This window comes from Microtus oregoni, unplaced genomic scaffold (assembly GCF_018167655.1).
Source record: "Microtus oregoni isolate MIOR12 unplaced genomic scaffold, Mior012 000010F_ref0000083, whole genome shotgun sequence".
Lineage (NCBI taxonomy): Eukaryota > Metazoa > Chordata > Mammalia > Rodentia > Cricetidae > Microtus > Microtus oregoni.
The window spans coordinates 48,597,802-48,610,004 of record NW_024543069.1 but is presented as its reverse complement, the minus strand read 5'-3'; the positions used below and the strand labels follow the sequence as shown (position 1 = coordinate 48,610,004).

The following is a 12,203-nucleotide window of genomic DNA, read 5'->3' as shown; positions in this document are numbered from 1 at the left end:
AGAAAGATGAAATATACCCTTATGTGTTATAGAAAATTATAAATTCTTTGCACTACAGCTTACCCACATGTAACATGAAGGGGGCCTGCTTGTTTGGGGTTTCTGTCCTGCTCAGTACCCCCAGCTGTTTAGCCCCAATGAAAATAACACATAGGTCTCCATAAATTATAAGCTGATTGGCCCATTATTAGCTCTAGCCTCTCACTGGCTAACTCTCACATCTTGATTAACCCATTTTTCTGATCTATGTTAGCCATGTTGCTGGGTACCATTTTCAGTGGGGCAGATCACATCCTGCTGCTTTGGTGGTCTGGTCAGGCGTGGGAGGAATCAACTTCCTCCTTCCCAGAATTCTCATGTTCTCTTTGCATCATTTCTACTTCCTGTTTGTTTTTCCCACCTATACTTCCTTCCTGGCCAATCAGCATTTATTTAAAACATGATTGACAGATTACAGACAATTCTCCCGCACCACCCACAGGTTTTCTACTGTTATGAATTTTTAAGTGTAAAACAAAACTATGGTGTAGGACATCTTTTTCTGATGATTGCTAATAAAACTGAGCTTTCTGAATGATTTTTCCATCCCAGGGAGGAAAGAATTCAAGTTGAAACTATGAAGTTCTTGTTTCAAAAGTGAGTTTGGGCCATCAGGAGCATTTGCTGTGGATTGTCCACTTCTACCTACTTGGGGTAATTTCTCTGCTACTGGAATTCTCATTGGAAGAATATCTTACTTATGCCTTTTGTAAATTTGAATTATGAAAGAAGAGGTTGTGCCTAATCCACCCAAAACCTTGGTCACTGAAGAAATTATTGACTGACCTGGTGTGGTAAAGGAGTCACTCCTTGACAGAGGAAAACCATTTCAAAGACAAGTCATGCCAGAGACCAGGGTAACATTGACAAAAGCGTGACAATGGAGAGTGGAGAAGAATTTTTGGATGTTTGGTTTTAAAGGAAGCCAATGACCAATGAAATTTTAGTAATTCTTTAAGAAAAAAAAAAACTTTTACAGTTCGGTGGTGGTGGCACACACCTTTAATCGCAGCACTCTGGAGGCAGAGTCAGACGGATCTCTGTGAGTTCGAAGCCAGCCAGGCCTATAGAGCAAGTTCCAGGACAGGCTCCAAAGCTACAGAGAAACCCTGTCTTGAAAAACAAAAAAAAAAAAAAAGAGAAAACTTTTAAAAATAAGATAGAGGGATCTTTTATACAGTTCAAATATAAGAATAAGAAAGCTCATAAAATTGGAGAAATGACAGATTTTGAATATATTCCTCTAAAACCACAACCAAGCCAAAACAAAACAAAAACCCAAAACAGAAAGGTAGCCAAATGTCTGTGGTTAAAAAATAAAACTAACATTTTAAAACTAATTTATTTTAATTTTAGAGGTGTATGAGTGACTTCCCTGCAATTATGTATGTATATTATATGCATTTCCGATGCCTAGAGAACAGTAGAGAACATCAGACTCCCTAGAACTTGAGTAGCAGATAGTCATGAGCCACTGTGTTACTGTGTTGATGCTGGGACCGAAATCTGGGTCTGCTGCAAGAGTAGCCAGTGCTTATAAACATTGAGTTATATATCAACCTTCCAAATTCACTTTTTTGCTGTTTTTTATTTTTTTGTTGTGTTTTTTCTTACATTCTTTGGCTGATAAGTGTTCTATTTATTTCTTGTAATAGAATGCTTTTGTGGGTTTTTGTTGTTGTTGTTGTTGTTGTTGTTTTGTTTTGTTTTTGTTTTTGTCTTTCCAGACAAGGCTCCTCTGTGTAACAGTTCTGCCTGCCCTGGAACTCATTGAGATCAGTCTCCATCTGCTTCTGCTCCTAAGTGCTAGCGTTAAAGGTGTTCACCATTGCCATTTGTAGAAATATGTGTGTGTCAGACACACACACGCACACAGAGAGAGAGAGACACACAGAAAGAGAGAGAGAGAGGAAGAGAAGGAGGAAGGTAGGGAGGGAGGGAGAGGAGATTCTTTTTAGTTTGGGTGTCATATTGGCATATTTCTTATGGTTTAATATGAAATCCCATTCACACTGGTGGTGCTGTTTGGTGAGAATGCTAGAGAAGAGGCTGACTGGCAAAAGCAGCTCACTAAACATGGACTTCACAGGTTCTGTCACAGGTTATATGAAGAGTCTTGCCACGAGCTCCCGCCGAAACTAATTGGGCAGCCCTAGAGATGCCTCCCTACCATGACAGACTGAACTCTGTGGTTCCTGTGAGTGAACATGTCCTTCCTTACCATTCTCAGCTGGCTCGTCACAGCACTGTTGACACTCTGACCCCGAGTGGACCTAGAAGGCTTCCAAAAGCCCCACTGGGACCCTCAGACGGGCTCAGTGGTGAACTAAATCCCCAATTTTTCTGCATTGAATTCAAATTTTTGTTTGCTAATAACTCAGACTTTTATATATGTTATATGATAGATACAAAATATTGTTAGAAGAGTAGTTCTAGGTTAGAAATTGGACAATTTGTGACTTAGAGTTATTATTATCTTAATTAGGTAACTTTTAATATAGATCAGTTTACCAATTAGGAATGTGGAACTAGTAAAATTTATTCGGTTTATGAGACCGTTAAAGGGGGAAAAACTTTCAGCTGTTATGACTGTTTACTCCTCTTCCAGAAGGGTTTGGGTTCTCAGACACACTTCAGGATCTCAAAGATGATGGGAGCTCCAGCTTCAGGAGATGCCGCAGCTCTGACTTCTGAGGGTGCCTGTGTGGAGTGTATGTAGCTCCCCCACATTACATATAATTTAAAGTAATATTACATATGTGCACTAAAAAAGAGACCACTGGGGATAAAAATAAAATTAGCATGAAGTTTAAGAAGTACCACTTAAATAGTTTATTTTGTCTATTGTGTAGAAATGCATTTGAACACCTAGTTTTAAAGAATAGACTCTTAAAATATTTTATTTTATTTTATTTTTACTCATGTGTATATATGATTGTCTCTGTGAATGTGTATGCAGGTGTCCAAGGAGGCCAGAGAAGGATGCTGAAGTCCCAAGAAATGGGGCTACAGGTGGCTTCGAGCCCCTAGAGGTGGGTGGAAGCCTAACTCAAGTCCTTTAGGAGAATACCAGCTGCTCAAAAATGCTGACCCTTCTCTCAGTAGAGGTTTTATCACCCTGAGAACTCACAGTAGATTTCTATGGAAACGTTGGCTCTTAAGCAAAACAAACGACTCTATCAGTCTAGTACTTGTTCAAAATAAAGCACTCCCAGTACAGCAATGAAGAGCACTCTGAGTGACAGATACACCAAGCAGCACACAGGTTTTAAGAACAATAACCACTCAAAGGCATTTTTTATAAGCTGCACACTTAGATATTTTAGCAACAAATAAAATGCTTCTTGTGTAGGTCCATATAAACTTATGCTCATAAATTATTTTTTAAATCAAAATTTTGTTTGCAAAGTAATGTTTGAACTTAAATAATATGTAGTTTTAATATTTATTGAATTAAACTTGCAGAAAAAAATGATGCTTAACCATCATTCTCCTTAAAGTAATTCTAAGAAAGGAGTTTGATAGTATTTCATATAGCCAGGAAGATGTCGGGGCAGTGACAGCGAAGTGTGAGAATGCAGATGTTTTCTGTGCTTCCCCAACCAGGTGACAATGCATCCGTGCTCTGAGCATCTAACCCTTTGCTCTGACAACTAGGCAGGTATTCATATTTTCTGGTATTATAGTCAAGGAATAGCTCAACATTTTCTCGGGTTATTTAGCACCAACTCAGGTCACTCTTCAGACATTTGTCCAAGTAACTGGACCAAAGACATCTGCTGAAGCCTGGTCACACTCGGTGACCATCTTAGTCTTTGCAAAGCTCTGACTGGCAAGTGTGGGGCTGAGCAGACAGTGCATAAAAGCACAGATCCGCTGAATTGGAACTCTGGGAATACTAAATAACCTGTATCTTGTTTCACATTTCAGTTGAGTCAAACCACTGAAAAGACCTTCCTCGAGAATTTAAAACACCGGGGAAAGGGAGAAAAGGGTATCACAAGCACAGAGGGGAAGAGGTAAGAGCTTTAAGCAAGATGGAGTTCTGGAAATACAGTTTATGGATATTCAACACTAAATCACGATGGAGGAAACAGCTTGAATTTCAATAAACTAGTAGTCAAAAAGTTTGATATACTGTTATTTGAAAGCAACAATAAAAGTAAATTAAAGATTTAAATTCAGAAGACAAATTAGTAAAATAAATGCAAGCGTAGAAAATGTTTCTGACTCCAGGAACTATGACAGATGTAAATTTCAGACAGCTTAATACTTTGAGAGAGGGAAAAGTTTATTTACTGTGGTTTAATGAAGAAATGGGTTCTGCCTCTTACTTTTCTGGTATCTGTGCATCCCATAGCTTTCTATTTTGTTTTTGTTTGCTTGACTTTAAATAGCTAATAAGTGATGGTAGACCAATCACAACTACAGATATGAAAACCACTGATATCGAAATTGTTTAGTTACTGTGAATATCAACTAGAAACGAAACACAGCAGAAAACAAGCCCCATGGGCTTATTTCATTCCTACAAAGTTATGAGAAAAATAATAAATAAAACTTTGATGCACTGTTAACTCTTTAAATTTGGTAAAATTCTATTTTCTGGGTGTTGGCATTGGTTTTGTAGTTGCTGGTTTTATTTATTCCATTTTAATACAAGATCACAAAGTGCAGCCCAGGTGGGACTCAAACTAACTTTATTGCTACAGATAACTGAATTTCTGAGCATCTGCCCCAGTCACCCAACTCCTGGCAGTATAGGCATGTGCCACCATTACAGCTCAAAGGAATTAGCACAATAGACTATAGTACTCATTAGTAAATAAAAAATTAAACTGTTGGTGTCAATCACAATGTATTTTGAGTGACATAAGATGTTTGAGAAGTTTCAACACACACCTAAAGGAAAAGGTTGCATATTCTGTGAAAAGCACATCAGGAATATATTTTGTTTAAAGCAACAATCATTAGATTATAGTTAAAGATAAAGTCAGGGACAAACACCACCCAAGGCATTGCTCTTGTGGGAAGAAACTGTTTACTCAGCAGCATTGACTTTGTACTGGTAGTCTGCTGAGAGCAAGATTGGGCTGCAAATCCAGGATGCCCTGTCAGAATTTCTACTGATATAGAGAGAGCAAATATGAAAGGCTCAAATGCTGAGGGAACAGTAGCGAGAGGTCACATAGTTCAGAGCATCGGCCCCACTGGTCCAATTTGGATGTGGCAGATGAAGCACGATAAAGCTTTTCTAGTCCAGTGCTTCTCAAACTTGAACTGCTTCAGAATCACCAGCAGTGTGATTGAATACAGATGGAGGGCTCCTCCTTTAGAGTTCCCATTTAAGTCAGACTTGGAATTCAAGGTTTTCCATTTCCTTGAAACCACCTTGTGAGAGACACACTGGAGCAGCATAATCTTTTCACTGCCAAGAAAATAAAGCTCAGCGAAATGACCATGCTGCCTTTGTTGAAGTGATGACTCCAAGACATTCTTTGCTAAATCACACGGGAACATGCAGGTTAGAAACTATTCCTTCCTGCTCTGATGCAATACTACTTAGGAACAGCTTGGCTGGGCAATGAGGCCTGGGAAGTAGCAATTCCTTACATGGATCCCTCTGTGTCACTAAAGCAATTCATTTGAAATTTTTGGAGGAATACTTTCACAGTCTTGACTTAAAAATCACGCACTTGAAGTGATGTAAAAAGTGCAATTGACATCCCAGCAGAATGTGGTCTATTTTGTAGGGGCTGTGGAGCATGCTGTACATTCGGAGGTCACAGGACAATTTGTGGTATTAACTCTCATCTCCACCAAGGGGATTCTGGGAACTGGAATCAGAGGACAGAATCCTGTGGCAAGCTCCTATATCCTGTGTGTTATTTTCCTGGATCAGAATTTTTGGGAAAATGAAAATGTTCTTAGCTAACTATCTACTGGATCACATTAATGTCTCAATCATCATTTGATTTTATTCAAAGTTTTTGGAAAATAATTGAATTGGGTAAAGGTATTAGGGAATATGCAGACCAAACAGGAGTAGTAGAGCAGGAGCCATTGGTAAAGCTAAGCAGGTGACAGAGTAGTCACTGGCCTATTCAATTTAATTTGCATACAGGATAAATAAAACCACCAGAAAATAATTTCAAGGATTCTTGTTGTTCTATCCTTCTTTGGAGCTTAATCAACCTTAAATTATAACAGAATTCCTAATCATTGAAAAATGGTTTTAAATTAGTTCTGCTAATAGAATCTGTATAGCCCTAAACACTGGACTCACTGTTATCACAACTGGCCAAGTGCAGTGGTGTTTGTTTGTGTATCCAAACTGAGTGTCTCCCCAACCAAATTTATCTTATAGCATATGCTAGCTGTCTGTCATTGCATACATTATTGGAATGGCAACCTACTATAGATTTCTAGAAATGCTTTATTACAATAGAATGGTAGTATATACTTCTGAATAGATAAAGTATTCACTTCAAAAAAACTATGGAGCACTAAGAATTGTACTTTTGCTATCTATTGACTAAATTAAATAGCATAAACTTACAAATCATGCCTATATGAGGCTTACAAGAACAAGCTTACCAAGACTAGGGTACCCAGGTGTAGAAGGGTCTCCTCCTGGATTTAGCGTCACCATAAAGGTCTCAGAGCTAAGATCTTCAGACATTGGTACATCACAAGGATCAGTGTAGAGAAGAGCACCTCCAAACCCAGCCTTTTCCAGTAAGGAAATCTAAATAAGGAGAGAAATATTTAAAAGCATTGTACACAATGGATGTTCACAAGTCACTTCTTCCTTATTGTAGGCAAATAAAATGATTCAGAATTCTTTCAATGTTTGTCAAAAGTCATTTTAATTCTGTTTTTCAAAATTTGAGCTGTGTGCTATTATTCTACTTTGATTTTTGTCATTTCTATTAAATATTACACCCTAAAGCAACATTTGGTGGTTTGATAGAAATTGGCCCCCAAAAAACCTCATAGTGAGTGGTGTTACTAGGCAATGTAGCTAATTTTGGAGTTGGCATTACCTCGTTGGAGGAAGTGAGTCACTGTGGAGGCAGGTTTTGCAGTCTCATATATGCTCAAGCCATATGCAGTGTCTTTATTCACTTTCTGTTTCCTGTGGCCCAAGATGTTTTAACTCTTAGCTCCCTCTCAAGCACCATGTCTGCCTGTGTGCCGCCATGCTCCTTATCATGATGATAATGGACTAAACTTCTGAAACTGTAAGCTGTCACCTCAATTAAATGTTGTCCTTTATAAAAGTTGCTGTAGTCATGGTGTCTCTTCCCAAAATAGAAACTCTAATAGAGATAGTTTTATAGTCACACATCACCAAAATCTTTTAAAGCAGAAGCTCAAGACAGTGACCTAGAGGGAGGAACTGAAGAAAGGCTGTGGAGTGACACAGATTGCTGAGTATCATCCCCTAGATTGCTCAGCTACCTCTCTTAAAAAGCCCAGACCCACCTGCCCAAGGATGGTAATGCCTACATTGGGTTTGGCCCTCCTTGACGGATTATCAGGTAAGAAAATACCTCAATGATATGCCCATAGGCCAATCTTACAGATGCGATTTTTAAATTGATATTCAAGTAAGTCTAGGTTTGTGTCAAGTCAACAAAACACTTACTATACTTGTTACCATTAGTACATAAAAGAGCATGGGTAGTACATGGATAACGTTTTTGTTTTATTATTTTAAATATGACATGCTCTGCTTATTCTTTGGAATAACATACATACAATGCATTTGAATTATTCCCCCATTTCTTCCAAATCATTCTTGATTTCCTGTGAAGTCCCATTCTAAGTTCATGTCCTCAGTTTTGTTTGTTTTGTTTTGATTTAATTTTTAATCACTTACTGAATTAAATTAGTGCTGTGCATACTTGAGCTTAGTTTCAGGTCAGCAACCACAGCTGCCCTGAGTTCACAATGCAGTGGTTCCAACGTGTGTAGAAGATATTCTTACACACAATTCCTCCTTGTCCGTCAGTTCTTATACTCTTTCTATGAAGTTTTCTGAGGCTTAGGGAAAGTGTGTGATATAGGTGTCCCTTGTTTAAAAAGTAACCAAAGGTCTTGATAACTCTCTCTACCTCCTAGGCAACGTTTCTATATTGTTCATATCTGATTTCTTCCTCTGCTACAGACTTTCTCATTCTCTCTCTTCTTTAATAGTCCAAGAATTGCTACTTTTGCTAGTCTAACAGAGGATTCCCCTCCACACAGACTTCTGCTTTTGTTGAATGCTATTCTGCCTATTCTTCTGTCCTTCTCCAGAACAGAAAGTGCCCAGTATGATGAGGTTACATCTTCCAGAGGAAAGCCTGTTCTACCAACTTAAAATGAAAAACCACTTCTCAGGCTATTTGGAAATTAACTGCCTCAGTAAACCTTCTAAAAATCTCCTTGATATTATTCAGGTTGGGTGCTCAGTCCCATCTGGGAGAGAGGGCAGTAAAAGAATTCCAAACAAACTCAGAAGACACCTGCTTGTGAAAACCCTTTGCTGTCTGATCCTGATTGAAGCATTTGACAACAGCCCCAGGTTATCTTCTTCAAGATGCCTGATGGAAAGATGTATTCATTTTTAAACTTGCACACGTATAGTTACAACAGGATAACGATCTTGATATTTTCCAATGTTCTAATTTTTTTGTTTGCTTAACCAATTTATGTTCATTATGCACCTTAGTGTGAATTAATGTGATATGAGTAACAATAAGCATGATTTGCTGCTTCTATTTGTTTTCCATCAGAGATAAAAGTGATTAGAGGCCATTAAGTCAATAAACAGTGAAAGATTAACATCCAGATTGAGTGTATATTTTTAACTGATCCAGAGATTTGACTTAATACTCATAGTTTACTTTCCGATTACTGCTCATATTGTTTACTGAAGTGTGCAATGGACTAAGGACAGACACTGTGATCTTGACTGGACCCTGCTTTGAGGGCAGGATCAAGCTTCTTCTCCATACCACAGTTCGTGATACATATCATGGGATACTAGTAAGCAATCAAGACTACTGACTAAACCTGCAACTACCCAGAATCAGAACCAGGGTAATGAGGTGGTCTACCCCTTCTTCTACCCCATTTACCATCTGTTGGAACAAGTGAAGGGGCACATCCTGAAGATCCAAAGCTGGAAGTTCTTCACAACGTAAAGTAATAACAGGAAATGCAAGAGATACCACAATGAAGGCCCAATATCAACAGCATAGTTGAAACCAGAGGCCACAAACCACACCAATGACTCTTTGCAATGAATACTTGCAAGTAAAGATATATGGAATAAATGATATATTGTGTGACTTACTATGTTACACTGAAGTTTCCATGATGAGACATTTCTTTCTAATTTTATTTTATTTATTTTATTTGGGAGTGAGTGGTTGCAAGGGCAGAGGGTGGCTCTTAAGGGACAGGGAGATGAATAGGACTGAGATGCATGATGTGAAAGACACAAAAAATCAATAAAAAGAAAGTTTAGAAAATAACAAAAAGCAAGGTTTCATTGGCTAAGTTAAACCTGTCCCGTGTCAGTGAGTCTGCTCAGAATTATGTGAGGTTGAGACCTCCCACAGTCAGCTAGTAGGACTCATTTACTGAGCATCATCTACATGCCAGGCACAGTCACGGACAGCAGCAGAACTCCAATGCCACGGAATGCACATCGCATCACTCTAGGGGTTATCCCTTACTTTTAGCTGCTACATGCGAGAGAGCTTGGAAAGGAATTCTAGACAAACAGAAATCACAGTTTAGCCACATTTCTTTCTCTTTGTGGGCTCTGTTCGCTGTCGGTAAGCAGGGAGGCAGAGGCAGATGAATTTCTGTGAGTTCAAGGCCAGCCTGGTCTAAAAGAGCTAGTTCCAGGACAGACTCCAAAGCTACAGAGAAACCATGTCTCAAAAACAAAACAAAACAAAAAGAGAGAGGTCTTTCTGATTCACCATTAGCAGCAAAAAACTGTCCAACAGAGGCTTCCTTGTTCGCCAGCACAAAGACAGCGGCTTCCTGGTTAGCCAGCACAAATGGCTGACTCTTTCAGCAGGTCTGGCTACTGAGCACTTGAAATGGGGTTTTTGGGCCTAAGTCTTGTATGCCTGCTCCAGGTTTGAAGGAAAGCAGCTGAGACTATGCCTGCAGCTCAGTGCCCCTGCACCTGGTAGGGCAGGTGGTAGGATTGGGTCTGCTAGGAATGCACAGGCAAGAACATGGTGCATTCCTGCCGTAAGACACAGAGATATGTCCAGGCCATGCTGTGCGGTGCATGACATATTTAGCTTTTACTCAGATAAAAAGGGTTTATATGCTTCACGGTGCTAACCAGAATTGAGGTGGGGAGGATGGCTCCCACCCAACAGTCACAGAGCTGATGGTAAACTACCTCCACCATATTGAAAGCCCGAGAGAAGCAGAGCCAACCCCAGTGACCAAGTTGCTTACCATTTTAAAAGTGCTCCTGGGCAGAATATTATTACAGATATGCAATGAAGGCAGATTCAGAAAAAAAGACCTTTAAATGGGTCAACAAGTTGGATAAATGTATACAAGCTTGAGAGAGATAATAAAAATAATATAGACAGTTATAAAAAGAAGTAAATCATTTAAAAAAAAACAAAGTCTTTAAAGAGACCACAGTATAGACAGTCATAGATTAAAGAAGTAAAGAAAAATAAGATATGTAAAGATGAAAATTATACAGAGCATCTGAATTATGTATACTATTGGGTTTTCTTTAAATTTTTTGACCTTGAATGAGCTAAGTGCAGAGAGATTTTTGATTCTGGGGACTGCTAAGCCAAAGCAACGTATATTTTAAAAAGTATTTTGACTTCAAAATTTGGGTCTAAGGATATGTTGCTCTGGAAAAGAGGTTCTACTTTTGTTTTCACAGAGGATGAGAACATGTGAATTCCTTCCATACCAATGTGGTTTAAATGATCAAGACCTACTTGAAAGGTTGCTATCAACCCCAAAATTACTTCACCCAACAAAAAGCAGGAAGCAGTTTGGATAGAACTATTCCCAAATTCTTAAATATTGTTTATGAATGGTTGTTTACATTTAAAGGAGAATATGCTATAGAGATGGATACTTTGCATTGGTTTGGATCTTGGTCTGTTGATACAAATTTAGGGTCAATTTTGTTATATGTCTATATGTCTATTTCAGCTCTTGATTAAGGTTTTATGTTTGCGCAGCTCATTTAAAATGTAGTATATAATTAGAAAATACAGATTAATACATAGTCATAGTCAATCCTATAGTCATACTAGCTAGATTTTATAGCTATATCAAGATATATTGAAGTTAGATAGGTAATCTTCAAACCTTTCAAAGACCTACAGAATATGGCATCTAAAATGTTTTAAGAATTTAGGACTTTTCATGACAATCAGACACCTCCTGGAAACATCAATTACTTCAAGAAGAAGATGGGTATCAAAGAGGCTCCTTATGGAGCTCTTTAGTCATTTGGGCAAGAAATTGTTCCTGCCTGGACTGCTTGATGGTATTCTGTATGAACTGTACCTGCAGGACTCACAGAAAAATGCCTGCTGAACTTGCCTAAAAGTGAAATGGTTCTTCAGGGGTCCTGCTTTATTAAAGAATCTAGAAGACATTCTGGAGGACACAAAAGAAAGCAACTGATAGATTTTTGTCATAACAAGGCAGAAAAGATCTTCAGTTTCCTGCTTCATGGGAAAAGTCTGCCAGAAACTATAGGCCTATAGACTGAAGATGGATGCCCTAATGTTACATAGGAACTTTGGGTGACTGTCCAGGTAGGGAGATGTCTCTCTCAATTCTAAAGTTCTAAAGTTTTGGAAGTTGTTTACAATGTACTTCCTATTAACTTGTATAACATTATATCATTCCGGAGTCTTTGATGAAACTGAAGAATAGATGTTTATAGTTTTCCTTAGTAATGATAAAAGATAAAATAGATATAAATTTTATAACTGTAATTCTTGCTTAATACCTGTTTTGTTATACGTAATTTTACTGTTAGAATTAAAACCATCCTTTTTATTTAGATAGAAAAGGAAAAATGGTGTGGGAAGTCCTTCTGCATATGTGTTGTTATTATTGGTTAATGAATAAATCTGTTTCCCTAGTACTGTAGC

The 12,203-nt window shown here is 38.3% G+C and overlaps 1 protein-coding gene across 1 annotated transcript in view; it reads right to left on the bottom strand.

The window, feature by feature from the left end:
* Positions 1-12,203, bottom strand: part of Naaladl2 (N-acetylated alpha-linked acidic dipeptidase like 2) — an 835,422-nt gene that overhangs the window by 429,921 nt on the left and 393,298 nt on the right. Inside the window, exon 5 of the mRNA XM_041659204.1 lies at positions 6,637-6,787. Coding sequence (XP_041515138.1) covers positions 6,637-6,787 — 151 coding nt within the window. The remainder of the gene's footprint in view (positions 1-6,636; positions 6,788-12,203) is intronic.